Here is a 27,793-nt window from a genome sequence, read left to right on the forward strand (position 1 = left end):
ACAAAAAATGGGAACAACTCATTTCATTGTGACAAGTACAATAACCAATTAAGAAAAAATGCTAAGTTTGTGGTTTAAAGAACACAATATGCACTCATCTATCTAGTTAAATTAAACGTCTTGATTTTTCCCTCTTTTGCAGATGTACCTGCAGGCCGGTGAGTGTTTATATAAAATATAAAGTCTGAGAGTATGTTTTTTGTCCATGTTTGGTGTGGGTGTGATCTGCCTGTGGGTTGACATCAGATTTGTGATGAATGGTCTGCTTGGTGATGACATGCACACAACATTAAATGCTCTTTTCCGCAGGGAGTTTGCGATTTGGCATCCACACAGTGATTATTTCCTGCAACAACTCCCACACGATCCACTTAAAGACTTTGATAGATAGACAGATAGTTGAGTTAGCTAACACAAAACTACAAATTCTATTTGCAGCTTTAAGGAGGGTATTATACAAAGACACCATAGCAAATAATTAACATAGCAACTGAGGATAAAAGTAGTAACTGTCATAATGCAATAAGGATAAAACTGTAAAGGTGCACATAATAGTAAAATAACAATGGTAATATAAAAAAACATTGCTTTAACATGAGCTAATTGAACTATAAAAAGCATAAAAAAGTCATGCTGGTTTAACACATTTTTACGTAAAGGGGATAGACTAAGTTCTGTCATATATAAGACATCTGTATTTTAAACATAGTACTGTATTGTCTAATATAAAAATACAATTATACTTCAATTCTAAATTAAAAGTCTTATTGTATTAAAATAGAATATTTGCCAAAATACAAAATTGTACCTCAATTATTCTTGAATATTAGTATATAAGTAATGTATATGAACATACCAATTTAAAATGATATTGCAATATGTAATTTATATCAAATGAGACTTTTTGTCTATTTGAATGCCACTGATTGCTTTCCCCAGCAGCTCTCCTTCATTGGTTAGATTTGATGAGGGTGGGGTCTCATTTAAGAGATATTGACGTCGCCCACTGGAGTCGTGCTCTCTGTATGTGCGACCACTTGCAGAATGAGGTGTTGAGGATGGTTTTGGAGTTTATTCTTTCTTGCTTGATAGCATCATGTTCTCAGGAACAGACACCACATGCTATTTATTTGAAGTCTGTTTAAGCTTTGTGATAGTATTCTAGTATCCTCAGCCTAAAAGTAAGCACCTTCAACAAGTAGCACCACCATGGCCCCCGCGCCTTGACGCGCTGCCGTTGCGCGCACACTTTGGTGGGGTTTTTTTTGTGACCCGTCGGTACTCTTTGGTGGTGGTGCTGGTGGTGTGTAGTATGAAGAAGCATGGCTTGGTGTGAGCGAGGGGTTCAGACGCTGTTGGCCACCGTGGGGGCTTTCGCCGCCTTCAGTCTCATGAGCATCGCTATCGGGACGGACTACTGGCTCTACTCGCGGGCGTACATCTGCAACGGAACCAACGCCACCTCGGACGAGACGCAGCCGCAGCCCAGAAGCAAAAAGGGGGACCTGACGCACTCTGGACTGTGGAGAATCTGCTGTATTGAGGGTGAGTCTACGTTATTTAAGTCCGGTGCATTGATTTTTGTGTAGGGGGGTAGTCTCAACTAACATTTACGCACAAGGGCGTTGTGCGTAATACAGTTTATGACAAGTACTCTCTTAAAAAAAGTACATTATTACCCTTCAACTTTACTTTTATATGTTGGGAGCAGGTATGGCTCATTTGTTCACACTTTTACAGCTTGGGAAAAGGTAGTTATCTCAGACGGTGCCCCTAGTCTGACAGTCTTACCGGATTGCACCTGAAATTCATCTGTTTTATACACCTGCTCTTCATAAGCTTCACACAAATGATCTGTAGGTATTACAAGTTTCCTATGCAAGGGCTCACCACACACAAGAATAGTTCGTCTAGTAACAATCAGCACTGCAACAATGTCGTATACTGATTTTGGTTATAATTGGCATGGAGAGTCAAAATGCCAGATTGCTCCTGAAATTCTCCTGCTCTTCAAAAGCTACCCACCAATGTAATGTGGTGTAGGTCTTACACATTTCTTGTCACAAGACTGGATGCTACTATAGTTAATCTTGTAACATTCAACAGTTTATAATTTATTTTGGTTATAACTGACCGGGAAATCGAATAAGCACGAAGAAGAAAATGCTGGATTGCACCTGAAAGTCATCTGTTTTATTCTCTCAGCCCCACTAATGCTGTGTAGATGTTATGTTTCTTCTGAATAGACTCACAACACACTAGAATTGTCCATCTAGTGGCATTCAACATGTCAAGAGTCTTTTATATTGCTTGTGGTTGTAACTGACACAGATAAGTCAAATAGGCTTAAAGTCATGAGGGCCAAAATGCCAAACTGCTCCTGAAATTCACCTATTCCATACACCTGCCTCTCAAAGACTCCTCACCAATGCTGTGTAGATGGTATAACTATCTCCTGAATAGACTCGCAACACACTAGCATAGTCCATCTAGTGGCATTCAAGATGTCAACAGTGTTGTATATTGCTTGTGGTTGTAACTGACACAGATAAGTCAAATAGGCTTATAGTCATGAGGGTCAAAATACCAGATTGTTACTGAAATTCACCTGTTTTTGAACTCAACGCTGAAAAAGCTCTCCACAAGTGGTGTGCAGGTCTTATACATTTCTGGTCACAACACACTGCAATAGTTCATCTTTTAGCATTTAGTTCTTAAGCATTGTTTTTTTTTTGCTGCTTTTGGTTTTCTAATAAATCAGACATGAGTGTCAAAATGCCAGATTGTACCTAAAATTCCCCTGTTTTGTACACCCCTCAGAAGCCCTCCACCAGTACTGCATAGGTCCTACAGGTTTCTTAGCAATAGACCCGTAAAACAGAACAGTGATTCATCTTGTGGCATTAAACTCTTTAACATTTTGGTTAAAATTGATCTGAATGGCCATAAAGTCAGATAAGCATGACAAAATGCCAGGTTGTGCTTAAAACGTGCCTGTTTTGTTTTTTTTTGTACCCTCATCCCTCAAAAAGCTCCCCATAAATGCTCATGCGGGTCCTATAGAGTTCTTATCAGAAGACTTTCAACATTCTTTAAGTTCGTTTTATAGTATTGAACACCTTGGCGCAGCTTATGCGGCTTTTGTTTATAACTGACTCAAGAGTTTTTGATTTCTAAAGCGTCATACTGGCTTCAGGTTGAGATGTGATTAATACAAAAAATGTAATGTAGCAGAAGGAAACAGACTGCATCCTGCTGTGTGCGGTCACGACGCCTGGTTTTAAAGTTGGCGCACACAATAGCAACTAAAAGTGCTCATGTAAGTTTCTTGTTTTCAGTCCATTCACTCTCTCGGTGGCGGCCAGGAAATGTGCCCGCTGATGGCCTATACTTTCATTCACGTCTTGCATGATGCTGTTGCTTGGCAACATCCCTGCAGGAATCGCTATGGAAACGTGCCCGGTGATTTAAAAATAGATGACTCTGAGTTCGAGTCATGTCCAAGCACAAAAATATAAATAAATATAAAAAGATATGTTTGAGGCTACTTTTTTTTCCTTTTCTTAAAACTTTTTTTCCCCCCACTTGTAATGACAAGAGGAGGTGTGGTGTGATGTTGACGTCTTATTGTAGGCACAGACTTGCGCTCATTCATTCATTGACCAGTCATCCTTCCGTTCGGCTATCACTTGACTTGTCACCTCCCACTGACGGTGTGGGTGGGGTACGAAATGACGAGCAAATGATATTGACTGAGGAATCAGTCATGATATCGGCGTAATAATAATAATATCAATATAAAATATATTATTTTATATATAATATAATTTTTAAAATGAATTTGACTAATGTAAAATGTAATAAAAACATCTGATCTATGTTTGTAATATATAGTTTATATTACATTTGCAACATTTGCTAAACCTGCACATTTAGAAGAGATCCAATACAAAGGCTGTACCAAAAAATTGTGCCTGTAAAACAATAGCAATGCTCAATTGTGCATAACACTTTCATATGTTTGTTATTGTGGTTGTCGTTTGTCACGGTATATTGCTGACCTAATTGACCTTATTTAGCTACACTATCCAACAGTCAGTATGATGTAGTGCAGTTGTACACAACAATAATAAACGAAACATCATTATTTTTGTACAGGTGTACTTAATGTTAAGGTGACCACAGTAAAAATAATAAATAAAAAAGAGGCTGCTTGAATGTTTGAGCAACGACATGGTAACATATTTCCTTAAAAGTTACTCTGAACTGGGTATTAAATCCTCCAAGAGGAAGCTGTGATGAATTAGAAACACGTTTAAATGTCAAAGCGTTGCTTTTCCAAATAGTGACAGGAAGAAAATGAATAAAGTTGATTAATCTTAGAAGAGACGGAATTAATTTGCATGTGTTTTTCCACACACGCATTCTCTCATGTGTTGCTACTTTCAATTCAGGGCCTAAAGCTAGCGGACAGTGGCTCTGTTGTCATGGTGACTTATAAGTACATAGGAGAAGACATGGAAGGAGGACTCACCCCCGTCCTCACACACTCACACACACCTCCGGTCAATAAGAACAACACACCGGGTTATACAGTGTGTGTTTTACGGCTGCTGGAGAGAACATTATTGCTTTTTTTTGGATGAACACATCACACGGACAACATTCTCTCAGCGACATCCCTTCCAAACCTGTAGGGAATATGTCTAATAAGCATCCCCAAATGCCCTGTTCAACAAGCGTTACCTCTTCACCTGCAGGCCTATTGTGACATTTATACTGCAGGAAGCAACAGCGTTGTTTTATGAAGTCCAGTACATTACTTAGCAGCTTTTTTTTTTTTTTTTAACTGCTTATTAACCCACGCAGAGGCCAAATAGGTCCCTGCTTACAGTGCATCATAATCAGGTTGATGCTTATGTGTGACCACAGTAAATAGAAGTAGCTCTGAGACAGAGAAATAATGCAATGAATCAAGCAATTAGCGGTTTACAACAAGCATCCCATGCAGTGTTGGCTTGTGATGGAACGGATTGGGAAGACTGTATAAGGCTTTTGCGGTTTTTGTAGGTGTGTAACTGAAGGCTGAGGTGAGTAGTCTCTGAGCTTCTACCTCCTAGTCACTGTCTCTTTTAGCTATTTCATTACTGTAGTTACTTAGTTACTCTGTTATTCCTGAAAAATGAACCATTTTTTGTAAGAGTGCCAAATCATATGTCAAAGTCATATTTCCTTTTTTAAATTGCGTTCATCTTTTTTAATCTCGAACTTTACAGTTTCTGTATGCAAGTTTGCTTTTATGCGTTAGGTTTCTTGTGCTTGAGTTGTTGGAGGTGGCAAACAACAGTCAGTCACACCCTGAAGTGGACATTGATTGGATGTCATTGTGTTTTTGCTTGTTTAGCATCAGCTGATAGGCTCCCGTTGTGGTTGGGAGGGCAAGGTGAGGAGCGGAGAGGAGATGTGAAAATGTAGGAGCATGTGAGAGTTGTCGGTCCAATGAATGAGTAATATATATTTCAAAAACGCCCCGACGGCACCACTGATAAAAGTAGAGTGATATGCCTTCTTTTACCACCGGAGCGGCTCAGGTTTAGCACCTATCACATCAATACAAAGCAGTGCAGCCACAGCTAACGTTAGCAGCAAAGACGTAAGCAAAAAGCTCTCTGCCAAAAATAAACTCGAGAACACCACACGTATGAGCAACTTGCAGACTTGCTTTTTTAACAGCAATATTTTTGTACATTCCCAAGTCAGTTTCTTCCATATGCTAGAGGCAGGTCGGCATGAAAGTTTACTCTCTGGCCTTGGTGGAGGTACTCTGTTGACGCCAATTATCATTTTTTTTGAAAGTGCCATTTTTATATGAAAGACAGCAGTCTAAAAATGGGCACTTGCTGCTAGGCAGAGCTCATAGGGATGAATTATAACAACATCGTAGGCCAATGGGAAAAAAGGCAACTTGTTGCTAGGCAGAGCTCATAGCGCCCAATCATAACTGCGCCGATAGCTTATTAACCACTTGACTGGCACCCACCCAGTACTGAAGCCTTCTGACTGTTCTTTCTATCTGAGCAATGGCCATTTTGTTGTGCGTGTGTCCCAACCTTATTGTAAGTGCACCATGGTAGGGGCTGCATGACGTCACTGATGTACACTGGTGGCTAGCAAGACTCTACGTATGATAACAAAGCACATAAACACCTATTTAATCTATTTAACATATTGCAACATGCTGACAGAACGTAAACACACAGAGTTGGCCACAGGGTCACTGAATGTAAACACGGCAAAACATGATGTGTCCATTTAAACGCATGGGGAACAGCGACAAGTCTGAAATGCTACATTTCCCTCCACATCCATTGTTTCAACATTACACTTGATGTCGGGTCAAAAATCCCTGAATTTCACGTTACAGCCACATAACAGTAACACACACATAAACTAATGAAGTGATGTAAGCACAACAAAGCTAACTTTAGCCTGAAATTAGCACTATGTTTGCACCAGGACTTATGTGGAAAGCTTTAGGCTTACTATGAAATTGATCACAAGCCAATTGTTGAATGACATTGTAGGTATGTATATGATATGTTGACACAACTCGCCTTCGAAAGAACATCAGTGGGATGAGCCTTCAGCCATGTTTTATCGCCGTCACACAATGCATTCAGTTTTTCTTTCAGATGGATCATATTTAAAGTGTATCCACAAATCAGTGCGTCGTCGTTGCCCATGTCACCGGCCACCGGCTTGTTGAGCAGGAAGTGGATGGACTGCTATGTTTTAGTTTTTGACTGAAAAATTACACACACAATAAGGCAGAAATGTTATGGATTTTAAACGTCTGATAAACCACCCACTAACATCTTTGTCCAGTCTCGTCTTGTCAACAAAAACTCCCTCACGACTCGTCACGTTTTAGTCATCAAAGAGCCATGTTTAGCTTGTCTCTGTCTCGTTTTTGTCATGAAAAAAAGCTTTCGTTATCGTCATCGTTGACAAAAACAACACTGTTGCGGGCGCTGCGTTAGCTGTTGTTTCGTCCAGCATGTACCTTTTGTTGTTTCTGGGCTTTCCTTGCTAGCATGAGGTTAGCAGCCTCTTGTTGGAGGGTGGCTGAGGCAATCCCCTTTAGGGCTGGTAGATAGAACACAAGGGTGGGCTTCAGTTATGATCCAGAGCATGTTGTTTAATAGTAGGACCAACCTCATTCACATGTGAGCTCCTACTCCATATTGGGGCATATTATTCAACTGCAGAGAACACCAGGGTTTTTGTGGAGTCGTAGCGTCCTTGCAGAGGCCCCCCTGGTTGATGGCTAGGCAAGACTCTTGATGCCACTTTGGCTCTTACTTCTTTGATATTTTGTTTGCAGGAAAGTGTCCGATCTACACTGCGGGGTATGATGCCCAATTTGGATTTTTTGTTCAAATCTAATTTGTTATGTAGTTGCTCACATAACCCAAAAAAATGCGACTTGTCAAAGTGAACGCAAAGCGTCCGGGAAATGATATGCATGGTCAATGGCCGTCCAGTCAAAATCAGACCTCACAAAGGTTGCAATCCAATGCTCTGTGCTGAAGATGGACTCAGCGAGGTGGAAGGCGGGCCCCTTGAGGGCGTCATCATCCATACAGTGAGTTTCCTGAAGGAGGACGGCAACAACCTTGTGGGAGTCGGAGAGGTGGTGTATGATTTTGAGTTTTTAGTTTGTGAGGCCCTCAACACTTAGCTGGAGCAATGACAGACCTTCGTGGTCCACGGTTGAGATGGGCAGCTGTCCTAGTGGGGACTTGTGTCCTTCTTCTTCTGCTGGCTCTCAATGAAGGCGGTCGCATCTTTCCCCTCTCCTCTCCCTTATATTCCCCGCTTTGCTTCTTACGTCTTGTTTAGTCCTGTCTCATACTTTTAAGAGCCTCTCTCTGCACTGCTCTCCAAATCTAAATCATGGAATTGATCAACTGCTCGGGTTTGGGGAAACCTGTCTGCCCTGACGGAACATTCACCGCAGGGTGCGTGTGGACAGTTGGGGGAAGAGGAAGGTTATAAGCCTGGCGATTCTTTCCGTGGAGGACATCGAAGACGTCTATCCATTCGGACCAGTGATAACAGGTTTGTTTCTGATTGGATTAGGCACTACCCTGGTGTATTGCAGAATTCGTAAGGTAGAAGCAGTGGATCAACGTGACACACAGCTGCCTGTCATGATTGATATGGTGGGTAAAGCCGGTAGCTCTCTGACTGTGGCTGCGAATCCCAACAAGGAAAACATCTTGGCGATCTTGGAGAAGCTTTCAGCTTTGCAGAGACAGATGGATCGATTGGAGAGACCAGAATGGACAAACAGAGTAGCTGGGTCTATTGGAATGCGGCTACTCGCGCTAACCCAAACAATCTACTTAATCTGCATTTCGGCCTCCCCTCCCCCCGGCTCCTGAACAATTTCCCCAAAGAGATTGCTGCAGCGGGAAGCTCTGACTGCCTCCTTCTCTTCTTCACGGACACCTGTTGGTTGTGTCTCTGTCTCGGGCTCGATCACGGATGTCTCCACGGCAACTGCTGTGACACCCTGCGAACTGAGGCTTCAAAATTGGGCCCCTGTCGGGGGAACTTCTTCAGGCCTACATACATCATCCAACGCCTTCGCTACTATATCCCCCCCCAGACTGGGACCATAGCTTGGGCCGATTATGGCTGCATTGGCTGTGGCTGGCTCTGATGGGCACGCTGGGAACACCTCCACTCCCCCTTCCCCCTCCCCTAGTGCAAGTCTCGTGTTCATGTTGAAAAAGTGTGCTTATTTGTACCTACAGTATGTATGCTGAGGTTTTTTGACAGTCCCACACTGTACTCCCCCTTTTTTCCCCCTCCCCTCCCCTCTTGTTGTTCCCTTTCCTCTCCCTCCTCCATCGCCCAGTCATCCTGTCCTGTCTACCCCCACCGTTTTATTGTACAGTATGTTGTATATATGGACGGATGGTTGCACAATTTGTATAAGTGACAAGTCAAGGCCATTCTGATTCTTCAGGAATGATACGTAAATGATGCATTTGGGCTTACCGTCCAATGGAAATAAAGGAATGATGCATAAATTAATTCATTAGACAATTCTGGCATATTCAGGAGGTGGCCAACTATGAATATCTACAACTTTGTGCTTAATTTGATTGTTTGGCTTCGGCAGAGGTCTGCGTACCACATAATTACCATTATTGTTTGATAACATTGAGATACACTGTTCCGTTTCAATCGTTACAGCCTTCTCCACATACCAGCGACTATATCAATCCCATCACAAGGACTCTTTTTCATTAAAAACCTGTCATTCTTACCAACCCTGATCACTTATCTGCCTGCCAAATTGCTTTTCTTCATGCTCACCTGTGCCATAAAGAACTGTAGACAATTGATGTTTTTATATTGCAGTAGTTACGATGTTGTTCGCACACGTCTGCATTTGATCCAGGGCCCCAGCGCCGACGCTTAATCTGTTTACGGCTTTATGAAACCTAATCATTCCACAAGCTGTAAAAACCCTGCGCTGGCCTCCCTTGTCAGTCTTCACACGATCCAGCGGAGCGGCGAGAAGCGCAGTGGGTTGTTTTCTGCTCCCGTTTGCTGTAAACGTGTTAGATGAATCCAGAAAGGAACAGCACCCAGCGGAGGCTAAGCAGATACAATATTACAATATTAATGTCACTCCTGATGGCTTTGTTCATCAATCTATTTGCAGAGCTGGTGAAGTGTGAAAGCAAGGAAGCGAGGGCATGTGGCTGTGATATTGTGGACTACTGGGAGACGCCAGTGGACTTATCCAACTGATGCTTCACTCTTACTGACAGTGTGCATAGATGCAACATAATGACAGTGTTCATTTCAGGAGCATCCCGTTGCTGTCGGCAAAACAGCTGCTTCCAACGCGCCGCTGAGGCTGCGTGTTTGCACGTGTCCGTATGTGTTTGCATTTGGTTTTGACACATTGCAGCGAAAGTGTCATCTCGTCTTGGCTAAAAACAATTAAACAAAAGATGTCAGAAGCATCTTGGCATCATGTAAATGAGTTTATTAAAGACTCGTCGCTATGGAGAAGGAGGCAGAGATGCTCAGCGTGAGGCTTAGCCCTTGTTATATCTTCTAAGGTTACATTGTCAATGCTCAATACAATGCTCTTTAATAATCCGCCTGCCTTTTCTCATGTTTCACTGTTTACCAGTCTGCTCCCAACACTGAGTAGTAGTCCACTAATCTGTCTCAGGATTAGAGATAAACACACTTCTTAATCAATATAATAATCATTAAGTATTGGATTGGAGCATCTCATCTTAATTATCTTACCAAGACATTTTGGACAATTACACAAGAGGCCAATGAAACAAACTCCCACTTGTTGCTAGGCAGAATGCCCAGGGCTTAATCATTACTGCCCCACAGGCTACTGAAAAAATCCAGCCATCCATCCATTTTCTATGTCGCTTATCCTAATTAGGGTCGCGGGGGTATGCTGGAGCCTATCCCAGATGACTTCGGGCGTAAGGCAAATCACCCTGGACTGGTCGCCAGCCAATCGCAGCTACTGAAAAAATGTCTAGGCAGAATGCCTATGGCTTAATTATTAGGCTTCATCGGCCAATGAAAAAAAAATGCACTTGTGCAGAGGCCAGTGGAGAAAAATATCAATTTGTTGCTAGGCAAAGTCCATAGGGCTTGATAATAACTGTATTATTGGCCAGTGGAAAACATGTAAACAAAGCTTTTTTTGTACATAGTTTTTCATTAGAGCATGCGTTCATGCACAGCAATGAAGGTGTTCTTCACTGTTAATCATACTTCATCAAACCACATGTGAAACAGGCATTTATTTTTCACCAGGCACAATTTCGAACGTCACCTCTTTGAAAATAGTTCACAGCCTCATTTTTCCATCAGTGACTAGACACAGAAACTTGTGCTCCATTTCTGATATGACACTAATTAATTTGGATGTCCCCTATTAAGCAGCAGGCCTATTTATTAGCCCCTCTGATAGTGGTGACCTCACAACTGTAATACTACACTTTGTGTTCACTATGAGTGTTTTGTATGGCAATGATCCTTTGTGTTGTGTAGCTATGCATAAAGACCACTGACCTCCACCAAGGCTGAAACAAACACACATTGACATAGAAAATGAAATGATTATAACATTAAAATTATATGGATGCCAAATGTTTAATATCTATCAGATTCATATTAAATTTGCTTTTATATTACCTGCATATATTAAGTAGTTGATAAGTTTTGTGGTTTTGCTTTTTAATGTTGAAATCATTATTATGACATAATTCATGTATAAATAAATATATGTATGAAAAGGTTTTTTTGATTAAAAAAAAAAAGTTATGAATATGTAATATAATGTCCAAACATGTCAATTAAGAAAACATTTAAAAATTGACATTAAATTTAATTGAAATTATTTATTTTAAAATATATTTCTACTTATTTTATATATATATTATAATAATGTACTTATTATGTATTTATTTAAAATAATAAAAAAAACCCTATAATTTAAAAATCATTTCAATCAAGAAAAACAATGTGAATTATAACTTATGGACTGTAAATTATGTCTTATAGACATCTAATATCTCACTATATTGACGAACAGATGCGTTACAATGCACGACCAGTTCAGGTGTGGTATGTGCGTATGAGGTGTATTAAGAAGCAATCAGTTACGATGCTGATCTACTGTACAGAGTTGTAATGGCACACACACACACACACACACACACACACACACACACACACACACACACACACACATACGCAGACAGTTCCATTAATTCACGTCACATCTTAAAAAAAAGCAACAAATTTATCTGTGGCGGTCCAAATATACTGTATTTGTAATCATGTGTGTATTGGAAACACTCGACCCACAGCTAATTATTATTATTATTTTTTCTAAAACTAATACTTCACATTCAGGCCAGCACTTGTCATCTGGAATTGGCAGAAGCGCTCCAAATGTGACAACCAGCAAGGGCCTTTCTTATGCACAACCCCCCGTCAGGCCACCCTCCACTGATTTTTAGTTGTTTTTAGGTCTGGGCTTTTGCTGGCCCATGTTCAAACATAAGTTGTCTTCCAACAGCAGAAATGTGAAAGTTTTTGGGGCAAAACTGACTGCTGTTTGCTACAGCGGACAAACTACCGGTAGCAACTGAGAGGGGTCACGTGAAAGGATGCAAATTCAAAGCAAGCGTTAATTAAGAGTGTGCAAAGTGTTCGGTGTTATTTACTTTTTGTAACATTATCCCAGCACATCCATTAACCCCACCAACCCCTTTCTGTCTCGGCCAGGTGTTGTTTTTTTTTTCAATTCTCCTGTTCAATTAGATCTGTAAGCGTGCATCCCCCCCCTCGCTCTCTACATCTCTATACATGCACTCCATTCTCCAATGGTACCATTAAATGCTTCCATCACATGCACTTTTGCTGTAATCGGCTTCATGTTCCTCCAGCCACTCAGCTATTTACCTTTGCTTGATGGGCGGGGGGGGAGGCAGATACACGCCACAGGCCATTCAAGCCCTGTGGCTAATGCAGTCATCAGTTGTATAGCTGTATTGGTGCACTCGTCTACACTAAAAGTCGTCCTGATTACCTCCCGTTTCATTCCCAAGCATGTGCATGCCGAGCCAATGGGGCTGTGATCTTTAGATAGTGGCATTTATGCTGGATCCACTCAGCTGTTTGACCTCTCAGCAGCGCTTTTCTAAAGGCCAAATGTCACCTTTGATTGGGCAGGGTGTTAGTTATGATACCTGTGCTTAATCTCATTGGCGAAACGGTTAGATTGTCTCTTTCAATGGGAAGAGTGGTCACTAACGAGGCAGGCCAAATACCTATTGTTATGCAGCATGGTGGTTCACCAGCTACGCCGGGTCACAACACCAGCAATCCACCCACACAGAAACATAACATTTAGAACCCAAGAAGGCTTTTGGACCAAAGGTGAAACGTCTTCAACAAACAGAAAGAGTCCAGTTACCCCAATTCAACCCGTGCGAATGTATGGAAAGTAGATCCTCTCATAAACTGAGACTTCATTCTCTGTTCTTGTTAATCTGAAACAAAAACAACATTGTATTGTATAGTCTTACTCTTATTCAATTAACAAAAGCTGATCAGTAGTCACAATCATGGTGAGAATCCCAATTGTCAAATGAAATAGCTATACTAGTAATATAGTAATGTTACATTGCAGAGACAATCGCCACCACACAAAGTACTGTGCAGAAGTGGAAGTAAAACAAGGAACTCTCCCAATGCTAACATATGTGAGTCCATACAGTGTTGTATTTATGCCTTATGTCTTATTTTCTCTTACTGTATTGAGTAATACAAATGTAAAGGTGACTATAGGGATGTTATTTCAAGCCTAGAGGACTCCGATAATGTTAAAACCCATATTGAGAAGGTCCTATGCTGTTTGGACAAACGTTCACATGGTATGGAATTAGATGGTGTGGCCAAACTTTTGGTTGGTACTCTATATGTTATGCATATGTTTCGTTTGGGGCTGCACGGTGGCCTAGTGTTTTGCATGTTGGCCACACAGTCAGGAGATCGGGAAGTTCTGAGTTGAAATCTTCGCCTGGGCATCTCTGTGTGGAGCTTGCATGTTCTCCCTGTGTGTGCATACTCTGGTTTCCTCCCACGTTTCAAAACCATGCATGTTAGTATTTTAAAGGGGACCTATTATACAATTTTTGTGCCTTTGTGTTGAGTTCTGGACTCTTACAGAGCAGCTACACACGATAATCCGCACAGAAAGCTTTTTAGATCTTCCAGACTCTGCACCTCTTCTTGTAGTGTTTCCTGCCTCCCGCCCAAACGGTCTGTGTAATTTACTCCACCCTGGGTCCTCCTCCAGGTATGCCTCCCGCCGAGCCCACTCTGCTGTAATTGCTCACACTCCCAAGCGTTCCCGAGGACTTCCGGACAGCTGCCGAACCCCCTTTGTCCGATTACTTACACAAAATAACCAGTTAGGACGCTGATAAATTGTTACGTACAGCTTGCTCTTCTGACTCTTCAATACGACCAACATTGGAAAGGCGTCAGACTTCAGCAATAGTTTGTCGGATAGTCCAGCTTCTTATTGGCCCATGTTCACAAAACAGTCCCATGTGAAGTGCCGTTGGCAGATGAGCATATTTTTCTGTTGCTGGCCGGGGATCAGCAACTCCAACCATTTCTGCCTGACGCTTGCCTCTTTAGGGACACCCGAACAAACCAAGCCGTTGTTCAACGTGCTAACACCGTGAACAGAGCAGAGCAGAGCGGGGGTGCTTGGCATGCCAATATAAGGAAGTCCGGGTTGCATTGACGTCAGTGGAATTTGGTGTTTAAAAAAACTATAAAACAAAGCATGCAGAGCCATCCAAGACTGCTTTCAGGGCTCACTTCCAAATGCGCAAAGCTCATTATCTGACACGTTGGTATCGTTTAACACGGGACATTTATAGGTCAGAAAAGAGGAAAAGCATAATAGGTCCCTTTAACTGTAAATTGTCCATAGGCATGAATGTGAGTGTGATTGGTTGTTTGTCTACAGTATATGTGTCTTGCGATTGGCTAGCGACCAGTCCAAAGTGTACCCCCGCCTCTCGCCCAAAGTCAGCTGGGATAGGCTCCATCATACCCCCACGACCCAATTGACAAGCAGCAAAGAAAATGGATGGATGTTACAGTTTGTAAAAAGTAACCCAACATTTCCACTTAATTACCATTCATTTTTATTATTTACCAGGGTGTCTGAAATGTTCCATCTCTAGTAAAAATGGTTTCTATACTGTAAACTAGTTTGGGCACACGACTGTGCGAGTAAAAATTATTCATGTACTTAAAAGCTCTGCAGAGTTCTTATTTTATGAACTATAAATTTCCAAAATCCCTTTGCTAAACATCCCATAGAACGTTTCTAGAATACTACAGTAGTACCGGAATGTCTAAATAAGGTCACCAAAATATTGTAATACTGTAATTTGCAACAGTAAATATATTGTTACTCTTGAAAGTAGGCAAATAATGTGTCCTTAATGCTGTTTATATGATTAGCAGGCCTTGTTACATACAGTATCTCCTCAATGGACACTGAGTTGTCTTCTTGTCCTTGCCCTGCAGGCATCAATCAAGGCAGCTGTTACAGAATCAACCATTTCCCCGACGACAACGATTACGACACAGACAGCTCAGAATACCTGCTGCGTAAGTGCCCCCCAGCTCATCAGCAGCCTTCCTTTCTTTCTTTTTTTTTTTTTCTCCCCAAACCATCTGGAACAGGAAGTTCACCAACCCACAGCAGCCTTTAATTACTTTCACCATTATTGTTCTGTAAGAAAACAACATTAAGGGGAGAAATGTGACACTTTGTATTAAATACTGGATGGAACTTTGGTGTTCACTCAACAGCTTGCATATGAAGTCATTTCTTACCCCGCTTCTGTTGCATCTGATAGATAAATTGTGTATTATTATGGAGAAGTTTTTAATTAAGTCTACAAAATCAGGAGAAAAAATTCTAAAAATAAATTCGGCACTTACATCAGAGGCAAGACGTTGTTTATTTTTTAATTACACCGGATGATGCTGGTGCGCTGTTTGCAGCGTTGTGTTTTTCAGTAAAGTGAAAAAAATTACAGTCTTAGAAAAATGAAAATAAAATAATTAAATATAAAGAATAAACATTGTAAATGAATATACAAAATAAAATGTAAAGTGCTATATAAAATGTAACTAAATAAATGTGCTTAATGACGTTGTATAGCATTGTATTAAAAAACAAATACATTAAAAAATATAGAAAAAATAATAAATATAATATATATATAATATATAATGTGTACATTCCTGATCAAAATTTTAAGACCAGTTGAAAAATTGCAAGAATTGATATTTTGCACTGCTGGATCTTAAGGAGGTTCTAAGTAGAGCTTCAAAATGCAAAAAGAAGAAATGGGAGTGAACCTATTTTTTTTTTTTTTTTTTTTTTTTTTTGCGTAAGCAATGAAATAGTTTCAAAACAAGTTTAAGACCATAGCTAAAAAAAACCCAAAAAACATTCCAGGAGGCTAGTGGGAATGTTGATCCAGGTGGTGAAGATGGCTTCACGGAGGGCATCCACTGTCTAGAACTTTATGCCTATTTTTGTAAACCTCCCTTGCCATCCATCCCCAAATGTTCTCAATTGGATTTAAACCAGGGGAACACGCAGGATGGTCCAAAAGAGTGAGGTTATTCCTCTGGAAGAGGGCATTGCAGTGTTGTCCTGTTCAAGAAGCCAGTCATTACCACACAGATGAGGGCCTTCAGTCATGAGGGATGCCCCCTGCAACATCTCCACATAGCCAGCTGCTGTTTGACGCCCCTGCACAACCTGAAGCTCCATTGTTCCATTGAAGGAAAAAGCACCCTGCGAGAAGCACCCCAGATGGCGCCCTCTCCACTGTGTCGTGTGGAAGACATCTGAGGTGGGATCTCCTTGTTGTGCCAGTAATGTTGGAAGCCTTCACGAACGTCAAGGTTACACTTTCTTCTTGGCAGAGAATAAAACTTTCTTCGACCTTTCAGTGTCCCACGTCCCAAAACGGTCAGTTTTGTGGCGTTGAAGGAGACGAGGCATTTGAAGACGTTTCTTGTTCTTAAAACCCTTTCCTCCAAGATGCCGTCTGATGGCTATTGGAGTGCACTCGGAACCAGTAACAACCTTCATTTGGGCTGAGGATCGTCCTGTGTCTAGATGGACAGCCGATCGGCTCTCCGGCTCAGGGCATTTTTTGGGTCTACCACTTGACTTTTTTGTTCCATTTGAAGAAGTTACAAACGACTGTCTTACTGCGTCCAACCTCAGCAGCAATGGTGCGCTGCGTGAGGCCTTGATTATGCAGCTCAACACTCCGACTGCGTTCAACGATAGAAAGCTTTTTTACCTTTGCCATCAAGAGATCATGACAATGTGAATATCTAACAGAAAATGTCATCGAATCCACATTTTCCCCCCAAATTTTGCCTTGTTAAGGCTGTGGTCTTAAACTTTTGATCAGCCGATGAACAGCCTATTTCACTTTAATGCTTGTTTGCAATATATTGCTTACTCACAACATTTATTGTCCCGCTTCGATTTGTTCTTTTTTCATTTTGAAGCTCTCCTAGAACCTAAAATCTTGCCGTTTTTCAACTGGTCTTAATATTTTCATCAGGAGTGTAGAAATTAGAATGAAATAGCTATATAAAATGCATACATTTTATCACTGAATTAAATGCAGATGAACATTATGAAATTATAAATTTAATAAAGTTATGAAAGAGTCAAGTTAAAATAAATAAATATTCTTAAAATAAAATGTAAAATAGATCTGTATAAAAATGCCTTTTTAAAATTGATTTAAATGCTGATGGCTTTGAATATGCAATTATCTGTGATATACTGTGTAGCAAAAATACTAAATACACAACATAAAAAGTAAAAGAGAGCTATGTAGTATGTTTTTGAAATGATTTAACCTGGAAAGTGATAATTTTCCAAAAGTTAAAATAAAGAATGTTACATTGGTTGTAAAAAAAAAAACAAAAAAACAAAAAAAACCCAGTTATAATCCTATGAGATCCAATTCCATTTGATCAGACTGTGGCAGTGATCTCCTCCGTTTTGACAGGTATAGTGCGAGCCTCCAGCGTGTTCCCCATCCTCAGCACGGTTCTGTTGATGCTGGGCGGCTTGTGCGTAGGAGCGGGCCGAGTCTACAGCAAGACAAACAACGTCCTCCTCAGCGCAGGCATTCTCTTTGTAGCTGCAGGTGAGTGGTCGGCCATGCGAGGAGGTAGCTTGCTTGCAATGTGAGCGGTTTAATAATGAGGAATGGTCATGTGATCATCAGGAGTGCAATCAAAAGCTTGACTCACTGTGTTGGAGAAGGTCAGGACTCCATTCATCTTGTTCCTCAGGCACAATCCAGAGGATATTCAAAACCGCAGTAGTGATTGGCTGATGAAGTGACTTCCCGTTTGTCATCCATCAGGTTTGAGCAACATCATCGGAATCATTGTGTACATCTCGAGCAACGCAGGAGACCCCAATGACAAGCGGGACGATGACAAGAAGTATACATACTCCTACGGCTGGTCCTTCTACTTTGGCGCCCTCTCCTTCATCGTGGCCGAAACGGTGGCCGTCCTCGCCATCAACATCTACATTGAGAAAAACAAGGAAGTCCGCTGGAGGGCCCGACGCGAGTTCATCCGTTCCCTCTCGTCTTCGTCCCCATATTCAAGGATACCGAGCTTCCGCTACCGCCGGCGGACGTCGCAGACCAGCTCTCATTCCACAGAGGCGTCGCGGGAGAACTCGCCCGGTCTGAAGGGGGCGCAGTCTTCCAGCGGGCCCCTGGACGAGCTGTCCATGTATGCCCTGGCGAGGGACAGTGTGACAGAGAACACGTACAGTCCCGAACATGAGGCGGCCGCAGACTTCCTTCAGGTGCATAACTGTTTCCCCAATGATTTAAAGGACGGGGTGAACCGCAGGACCACGCCAGTGTGAGGCGACGGAGGGAGTTGACAAAACAGGCTGACCTGTGGGAGCCTGTGAGCGTGCCATAACCTGCCATTTCCAGAGAGACTGTCCTTTTCCCGGATTGCGAGATGAGATGGACGGTCACTTCTTCTTTCGTATATCCGCTTGTAGAGGTCATGAATGCTGCTGAGCAGAGTCGTGTGCACCGTAGCCAACGTGAAATCAGTGTTAGCTTCATCCAGCGGCACCCAGATGCTGTTCATCACACAGTGCTGAGGTGTGCCATTCAGCGGTATTCCACCTTTAACTTATTGAATAAGGTGCTACATTCTAATACAAAGTGTTCTATTTGTGTGTGTGATGTTGCTTAGAAGTGGGGGGCGGGGGCTCACTCCAGAGTCCACATTTCCATCAAAGGGTCCAGTTCAGATCATCTCACTATGGTATGGAATGGCAATAGCCGAATCATGTGACGTCATTGCAGCGTGACACTGACGAATTTGACACGACACAGGACAACAGTGGTTCACGATAGATGGGCATTGAGTGGAAAGTGATCCCACGCCATCTGCAAGTCAGCTATGTGAACCACTATGCTACCTAACAATGCATACTGAACTGAAATGTTAAACCATTTGTAGCATAGTGGTTCACATAGCTGACTTTTATGCAGCTGGCTTGTATACCCTTTTTATCCTGTTCATTCATGGTCGTATTGGTCGATTGTGACAGGACACTGAGGGGGTTTGATCCCACGCCAGCTGAAAGTCACCAATATGAACCACTACACTCCCAATGAACCAAAAATACTACAGTCCAGATACATTGTTGTACCCTTCGTATCTTTAAGAAGATGTTTACTGAACTGAAGTGTGTGCCATTGGTAGCATAGTGGTTCACATAGATGACTTGTGCAACTGGCTTCTGTAACATTTATCCAGTTCAGACTCATGGTCGTAGCTGGACTGGCCGCCAGTCCATCACATGTCGATTGTGAAAGGGACGTTGTCAATTGGGAAAGTCAGCTATGTGAACCGCTACGCTACCAATGACCCCAAAAGTTCAGTATGAACAGTCGTCCCTCGCAATGTCGCAGTTCGATTACCGCTCCCTCGCCATATCGCGTTCAGAAATTAAATTATTGCTGTTTTGCGGTAGTCTTTGGTCTATTTTTAGTCGAAACATATTGAAATACAAGTGATATGTAGTATTGATTAGACATTACCTTACATTGCATTACCTTAACACTGCAGGACGTCATGAAGTCAGCCATGGCATGTCTAACATGATAGAGTGGGGGAAAAAAAGGTTCTCCTCCCATTCCGTGTGGAAGTGGTAAGTTTTTGGCTTCAAAGAGGGTCATTGACATGATTTATCAACTTTGCTTAAATATGTTCTGTATAGTTTTTGAATTATGTTCTACGTTGTTCGTTTTTTGAAAGTGAACGGTAAATTTGTAAAAATTACATTTATAGTACATGGCAGCAGCCATGATGGCCTGAACGCTTTAGAAAATGGGTGTTTCCCAAGTGACGTCGACAAAGGCGCAGCTCTCAGCTCAGCAGCGTAAACAAACATGATAGGATGGAAAGAAGATGTTTACAGTGATTATAGCAAAGATCTGAGCGATGTGTCAATTGTTTTCGAGGAGGAAGAAACATCTGGAGATGAAATAAAGAGCTTGCAGAACAGGGAATTCAGCCGTATTTATTCGAACCACCCACGATGAAACTAGCATGTCTGATGCGGAGGTGTCCGATGACAAAGACTGGCAATGTTACAAAATTTGTAAAATCAAGTCTGTGATTAATTCTATCAGATAACATTGAGTCAAGACAAAAGCTGTGATCGACCCACGGACAACCGTACTACAAAATATGCAATAACTTCTAAAGTCTAAGGCAGGGGTCACCAACTTAGCCCCCCACGACCACATGAGGTGCCCGCAAGCCTGCTTTTCATTCAGGTTTTCAGTTAATAATGAAAGAACAGCAAAAAGAAATGCATTCTGAAATACAAAATGTGAGTTGTGGACACCAGCATTTTGTTAATGTTCTGGTAAAACAAGCATATCCGCTTTGTTTGGGTTTAAAATAAGCTCTGAAAATAAATGTTACAAAAATGAGTAGCTCTTGGCCATTTTCATCTTGTAAAAGTAGCTCTCACAAGGAAAAACGTTGGTGACCCCTGGTCTAAGGAGTAGCCATTTACATGTTTTTGCTAATCAAAGGGTCCGGGGAAGAAAGTCAAATTTTTCATGTATCTACAGTACCTCACACTACAGTGCAGCAGTACGCTGTGTATTGTAAACGCGACATGTTGTATTTCCTGGCAAAAAAACAACGAAAACGGCCAATTCAATTTGAATGAAACTTCATCTGCAGATGGACATTAAAGTGAATTAATCTTCCCTATACCTTTTAACTTCTTCCATAGCTCCGGCTTTAATTTGTACCTAATTTTTCCAAGCACGAATTGACTTGATGTGGTCCAACACTCAATATTAATCCGATACGAAATTGAAGATGAAGAAGTAAACTACCTAACAAACATGTATTCGAATGAAAATACACCCGATATCATATGAAAAAATATATATATATTTTTAAGGACGTTCACACGGACTCTCCTTTTGTAACATTGCTAGAAAGACACGGGGATGAAGATTGGTCGGCTTCAAACACAGAATGGTAAGTGTGAATTACTTTGGAATTGCTTATTGTTTTAAATTGGCTTCTTAATGAGTCTAAAGGGGTGTTCAGAGCCTTTTTTATTGTGGGCCGCCCCGCGCCCCCACCGGCAACATATCGCTGTGAAAGTATGTTTTATACCATGTGTAATGCTTTACAATACAATATGTAAATAAGACATGACTTACTCTGTTCTGTTGCAATTTTGACGCCGTCCTCCTCCGTTTTTCTCATGTAGTATGGAAAAAGGATGCTAGAGCATCCAAAATGCATTCATACCATATTTTCAAGCCAAATGCTTCTTGTAAAGGTCTTCATAGCAGTCCTCCCTGAAACGAGCATTGCAAAGATCAGAACACAAGGCGGTGGTCCATTTGTCTGTTGTTCTCTGTGTTTTACTATTTTGATGAAATATATAACGAACAAAGTCGACGAGCTACCTCTAGAAGGTTTTGTTATAGGCGTTCGCTGAGAGCTGCGCTTTTGGCGACGTCACACATCCTGGCTCCCGTCACGTACTAGAAATGTAATTTTTACAAATTTACTGTTCACTTTCAAAAAACTAACAACGTAGAACATAATTACAAACAATAAGCAAAACTGATAAATCTTGTCAGTGACCCTTTAAGTTTAGAAGAAATGAATGTGAGGCTAACTGGTTAGCTCGCTAGCTAGCGGGCGTTTCGAGTCCCTGCAGCATAAGAGTTGCACAATGTGAAGTAAACAATGAATAATAGGAGTGTAAAAGTGACTAGGTGTGTTATTTCATGTCTACAGGGCTCTAATAATGTTTAAAAACATTTAGAAAGTCATAAACAGGTTTTCTATGCTCTAACTACAAAACAATTCCATTTATTAACACTGAATCCTGTATCGCGGAAATTCATTTATCGCGGTCTGGTCTGGAACCGCTATAAACGAGGGACAGCTGTTATTGTGTACGAAACTGAACTGTGGGTCATTGCTCGCTTAGAGGTTGACGTAGCTGACTTTTGTGAAGCTGGTGTGGTCAATTCTCACACAATAGCCTCATAAATGGCACAGTATGAATCACTTTTTCACACCCTTCACAACTTCAACAAGAGATTGTGCACTGAACTGGGGCCTGTGGGTGGGGTAGTGGTTCACATAGCTGTCTTTTATGTAGTTTGCATGGGATTAATTCCCTGCAAGGACCAATCGATGTATTTATACCCTCCAAAACGTTTAGGCACTGTATTGAATTTACCTGAACTGGCAGCCATTAGTGGTATATTGCATTTCTGACTTTTATGTCTTTAGTTGTTCACCCAGAGTCAGCTGGGATAGGCTCCAGCCTTGACCTTAAACAAGAAAAGCACTACTTGGTGGAAACTGGCCTACCAACTGGACTACTGTATTCCTTCCCGCCTACAGTCACAGCATGGAAGTCCTTCCTAAAAGCTGCTGTATGTCAGAGAAAGCAGCTGCCTCGAGGGCGCCGACATCCTGAAAGCATTATATCCTGCCTCTTCCTGCTTTGAGTATGCAAAGTACATCCTACCTAACACACGCACGCGCCCTTAGTTATGTTTGCTGTCAGCTAATGATAGTAATTTGGCAAAGTTTAGCTACTAACGTTAGCTATCATTGAATGGATAACAACATCACTGCAAATGACTGCATTGTTAATTGCCTCTCCGAGACTGCTTTCGGGTGTTAACGTGCTGCGGACATGTACGTGAATACCAGACAGCGGTGAGTGGCCGATCATCTTATTCAGGCCTAACAACAATGTACGTCAATTTTAATGCAGTTGAACTCATAACTGTGAAAAATACAGATTTTTCGCCACAGCGAGTCAGTCACAAGAGTGGTTTTGGCTTATGACAGAAAATGCCTGTTCAGTTTGTCTACTTCCATATCACTCCACCTTTCATAGAGTGGCTGAGGCCATGATATAATATACAATAATAAATATAAAACATTGATGTGAATTATATTTAAAATGTCATATTAAAATGTATATTGATTTAATGAAGTATCTGTATTTATTAGTAAAAAAATCAAATATGATTTAATGGTATAAACTAGAGAAGCACTGGAGAGCGCAGACCTCTGCCAAGTGCCATAGTTTCCCCCATATTATGATTTACGCCAAAATAAAATCCCACATTTTTTTTGGAGCAGTCTTTTATATTTTGTAGAAACTGTTGGAAACTTGTCCTGTATTTTTTTTTCCAAGTTCTCTGACCATTTTTTGTTATATGCACAAATGCCGAAAATGATCCTGTCTCGCAACTCTTAAAGAATCCTTTAAAACATTTCCTGGCTCCAGACGGTGATCCGGATCACCCCCAAAATTTAATCAGTTCTTCCGTATCCCATTTCTGACAATTCCTGAAAATTTCATCCACATCCATTCAGAACTTTTCAAGTTATTTTCAACACAAACAGATGAACGCTTGGCGGAGGTAAAAATGCATTTGTACAAATAATGGCTTCCTCTCTAATGAGCGCCTTACCCCGAATAGAAGCCTGCCACGCTCTGCAGTTTAGGGCTACCCATTGAGTGAAAAACCATTTTTAGTACATATAATACACCTTTTTTAATCAATATACACAAAGTAGTGTTTTGATAGGAAGTCTTTTAATCGATGTCCATTAAAAAAAAAAAGAAAAGTGAATGGGGCTGCAATTAATTTCTTCTCATACGCAACTGCTCATTTTTTTCTTACTTCATTGCATTCAGTGTGTCTGATAAATTCCGCTTCCCCCATCCAGCTCATGTCTAGCAAGAGAAAGCCATCAGTATATAATCTTTTGTTATTGCACCGTGGAGGGGGGGGTCGATTGTATAGTTGTACATAAAATAAAATGACATTGAAACATTATACTTAAATAAATGTGCTAAAAAAAAGACATGGCCTACTGTCGTGGATGATTAAAGAGTTTGTTGTATCATGAAAATGTAGAAAAGAGTAATTGGGATTTAGGAAAGCGGTACATACTGTACATCTGTCCTGGCTGCTCAGTAATAATAGACTGTATACTTCATAGTAAGTTGTGTTGAGGGTTGCTAACAGATTAATGTGACAAGACGTACCCCCCAGGCACATGCAGTGATAACCCTCAGGACGTTTGCCACCATGCTATCCAAGCTAATGGTGAGTACAGTCAAGTCTTGTCGAGTTTTACTGTGCAGCACTTAACCTATTTGTCTGTTTGTATGACACCGGATGGAGCCTATCCCAGTGCAATCTGGAGCAAAAACGTGGACCACTCCCCTGAAGTGGTTGGCAGTCAGTTAAGTTTATCTTATTCTATTGAAGTGCTTCACTTAATTTTACACTTGCTTGGATGTTAAGAATGTTGCAACATGCAACTTTTATTCCGTCATCTTTGACAAACGCAGCAGTTCAAGCAGAAAAGCTAATAAATACTAATAACACTAAATTCCCTCACGAGCCTTTGTCCCCCACATACTGTACTAAGGTGACACAAGCCTTCTGAATAGCTGGATCTAGAAAAGACTTACTGGTTGGGACACTCGTATGCCAAGGTACCACTGTATAAATGACAATGAAAAAATACCTGCAGTGCTCCAGCGCCTTCTCTAGCTTCTTCACTTTCTCCAGCTGAGTGCAGCAAGTGCCGTTTGAGACTCAGCGTACTCTGGTGACAATTCAACTCACAGCGACAGTAGATAAAAATAGATTTTGTCAAAAGAGCTAGGTCTTTGAGGCTAAACTTACCACTCAAAATATCATTTTCTTTGTCCATTTCTGCTCAATATTTGTTCCCACTTGTGGCTCAACATCAACTGCAACACTGCAGTGTTTTCTCAAACTACGGTGTGAGCCGAGGGTCAAACGGGACATGCGCATGTTAATCAGACGTTAAAAAAAAAAAGCGGCATAAGAAGGAATTTCCAATATTAACGCCCTTTTTCAGCCTGTATTTTGTTAAAACCTGTATTTTGAAGGTTGTAAACAGGTTTTCTATACGCTAACTACAAAATATATGTGATATATTCAATAATAAGGAATCCTTGCGGAAATTCGCTCATCACGGTCTGGTCTGGAACCGATTAACTGCACTAAACGAGGTGTGACTGTATTTCCAATTGGAAAAACTGAAAACTCAGAACTCATTTTGGCCCAAGACCACCTCAACTGTAATACATAGAGCTGGCTCACTTTTTATTGATCCACAGCACATTTTAAAAATACAACAAACAAAAAAAGTCGACTAAAAATGTGACAAAAAGCAAAGAGGCGTAACGTAATGACAAAAAGTAGAAATCTTGATGCTAAAACACATATAAACATATCTGACATGCAGGCTGGTTTATTTTATTTATATATATATATATATATATATTTATATTTATATTTATATTTATTTTGTTTATTTATTGATTTCTTTTTTGAAATTTGAAACCCTGAAGTATATTGAGGTAGCGGGCTGATTTACAGTCTAGCCAAGCTAACATACAGTGACAGAAAAAACAGGACAAAATCATATAAATTATGTGAAAATAGTATTTGAAACAGCAACAACAACAAAAAAGTAAAATAATAAAACCGTTACAATAAATGATTACTTATGAAGAACTACTATCAGACTGTAAACTTTATTTACAATTCACACATTGCTCCATTTGTGACTGGTTATCGTTTCAACAGACCAACGGTTTAGACAAACATTAGCTCAAACGTCTGAAGTATCAAAAGTATCGATATTTTGATTTGAGAATCGATTTTAGAGCATGAAGAGCTTGTATCGGAAGTATCGATATTTCAGTATCGATCTGTACCTCACTGGTTTTTAGCCTTTTTTACAAAATCAACATCAAACTGGCCCCCAACATCTTTCGATTTCCAGCATGCGTCACTTGGTGGAAGAAGTGTTCGGACACCCCCTCATTTCATTTCGTTAAAAGACCAGTTGTGCATGTAGGGTTTGACTAATGATGTTTTCTCCATCACACGTTTTATTTCATTCCATTTTTCTTCCATTTGGCCTCATTAACGCAGGCATATCATCAGATTGATGGACGAAAGCTTTCTCCGAAGCAGGTCAAAGCGACGAGGACAAAGCAAACAAACACATCGAGTGACCGATCTGCTTTGTTCTAGCGAGGACTATTCATTTAAAAAGAAGCGACCTGCGGGCACAGCTCATCTAATTGAGCTTGAGAAATGTTGCCTGCCATTAGCAAATGAATACCCTCTGAAGGCTGAGCAATCTATCCCGCTACGGGTAAAATTAGCCACCAATTAAAATTGTTTTTCATCGCGGAATAAAAAGCGGTAACAGCTGTAATTGAAGTTAATCGCAGCAGAGTTTAGATGTGTCAATCCTGATTTAAGTGACTTGCTCGCATGATTTTTTAGAAAAACATCATCCCTCTGCAGAGAACACTTGATTGGCGGTGACGTGTTACCATGGCGCCCGCACACATCCTGCCTTGTTGCTTAGAGACAACGATGAGGTGTGGGTTTCTGTTTTTTTTTTTGCCTCGCGGCAGTCACACGATGAGCTGTGATCAAAATGAAAGAGAAGGTCAGAGGGTCACGCCGTAAGACGCCCCTGTGCCAAAAGACACCATTATTACACACTTATGAGACAAGCGGCGGCGTTCAGCTGGAGTCTCGTTCTCCGAGGAGGAAAGAAGGGGTTTTGCTGCAAACGCATCCAGGTGGAACGTGATAATGAAACAGGCGCCTCTGGAGACTCGCCAGCGTGCCTCTCTCCGCCTTAAAAGCCTGTGAGGGAGCTGATTTAAGCTTTGATGATCAATTTCCTGCTTCACTTAGCTGGTAATGGTGTTTACAGAGAGCACTTTCGCTTTTTAAATAGTGTGACATGTTTGTCCGAACGCGGCAGCTGTGATACACACCTGGTTGTTACACCTACAGGAAATGAAAATGGGGGGAAAAATGAAGTATAGCTTCCACTCTTTCTATTGGAGTGCATCTTTGGGAATGTTTGTCTAGGTCAGAGGTCACTATGAATGTTGGAGTTCATCCCAAGGGTCCTTAATGGGGTTGAGATCCTCCACTAGGGGTGTCCCGAGGCGACATTGATATCGAATATCAGGCAGATATCAGCAAAAAATTAGTATAGGATTTTATCGCCCTTTTATCGCCCTGATATCGATTTTTATCGCCCGCCCTGCATTTAAAATCTCCGATATCAGCACTCTAATACATGCTGTCCGTTCGCGACTCTGCAGCCGGCGCTAATTTCGGATCAGATTGATATTGGTATCAGCTCAAGACTCCGATATCAATATTGGAAGTGAAAAAGTAGTATCGGGACACCCCTATCCTCCACACCAAACTCATCCAAACATGCCTTTATGGACCTTGCTATGGTCATGCTAGAGCAGGCGTGTCCAAAGTGCGACCCCTGGCTTGTTTTTTATGACACAATGTAGAAATAAAATAAAACAAAAAACAATGGAAAAATAGTGCAAAAAGACAATGTGGAGACGAAAAGTATCAAAAAAATGTTGATACTAATGTATACGCATACACTGCTCAAAAAAATAAAGGGAAAACTA

The 27,793-nt window shown here is 41.1% G+C and overlaps 1 protein-coding gene across 3 annotated transcripts; it reads left to right on the forward strand.

Annotated features, from left to right (window-relative positions):
• The first annotated feature begins 176 nt into the window (after positions 1-176).
• On the forward strand, positions 177-27,780 carry cacng4b (calcium channel, voltage-dependent, gamma subunit 4b). 3 transcript variants are annotated; one of them, XM_054759669.1, is made up of 4 exons: positions 177-1,545; positions 15,187-15,270; positions 17,718-17,858; positions 18,081-27,780. In XM_054759669.1, the coding sequence occupies exons 1-4, from the start codon at positions 1,323-1,325 to the stop codon at positions 18,599-18,601; spliced, it is 969 nt and encodes a 322-aa protein (XP_054615644.1). In that variant the 5' UTR covers positions 177-1,322; the 3' UTR covers positions 18,602-27,780. The 3 variants fall into 3 exon arrangements, with proteins under 3 accessions (XP_054615644.1, XP_054615645.1, XP_054615646.1); XM_054759670.1 differs by having other exon boundaries at positions 17,724-17,858; XM_054759671.1 differs by lacking the exon at positions 17,718-17,858.
• The last annotated feature ends 13 nt before the right edge of the window (positions 27,781-27,793 follow it).

The sequence above is a fragment of the Dunckerocampus dactyliophorus genome, chromosome 18 (assembly GCF_027744805.1).
Source record: "Dunckerocampus dactyliophorus isolate RoL2022-P2 chromosome 18, RoL_Ddac_1.1, whole genome shotgun sequence".
Classification (NCBI taxonomy): Eukaryota; Metazoa; Chordata; class Actinopteri; order Syngnathiformes; family Syngnathidae; genus Dunckerocampus; species Dunckerocampus dactyliophorus.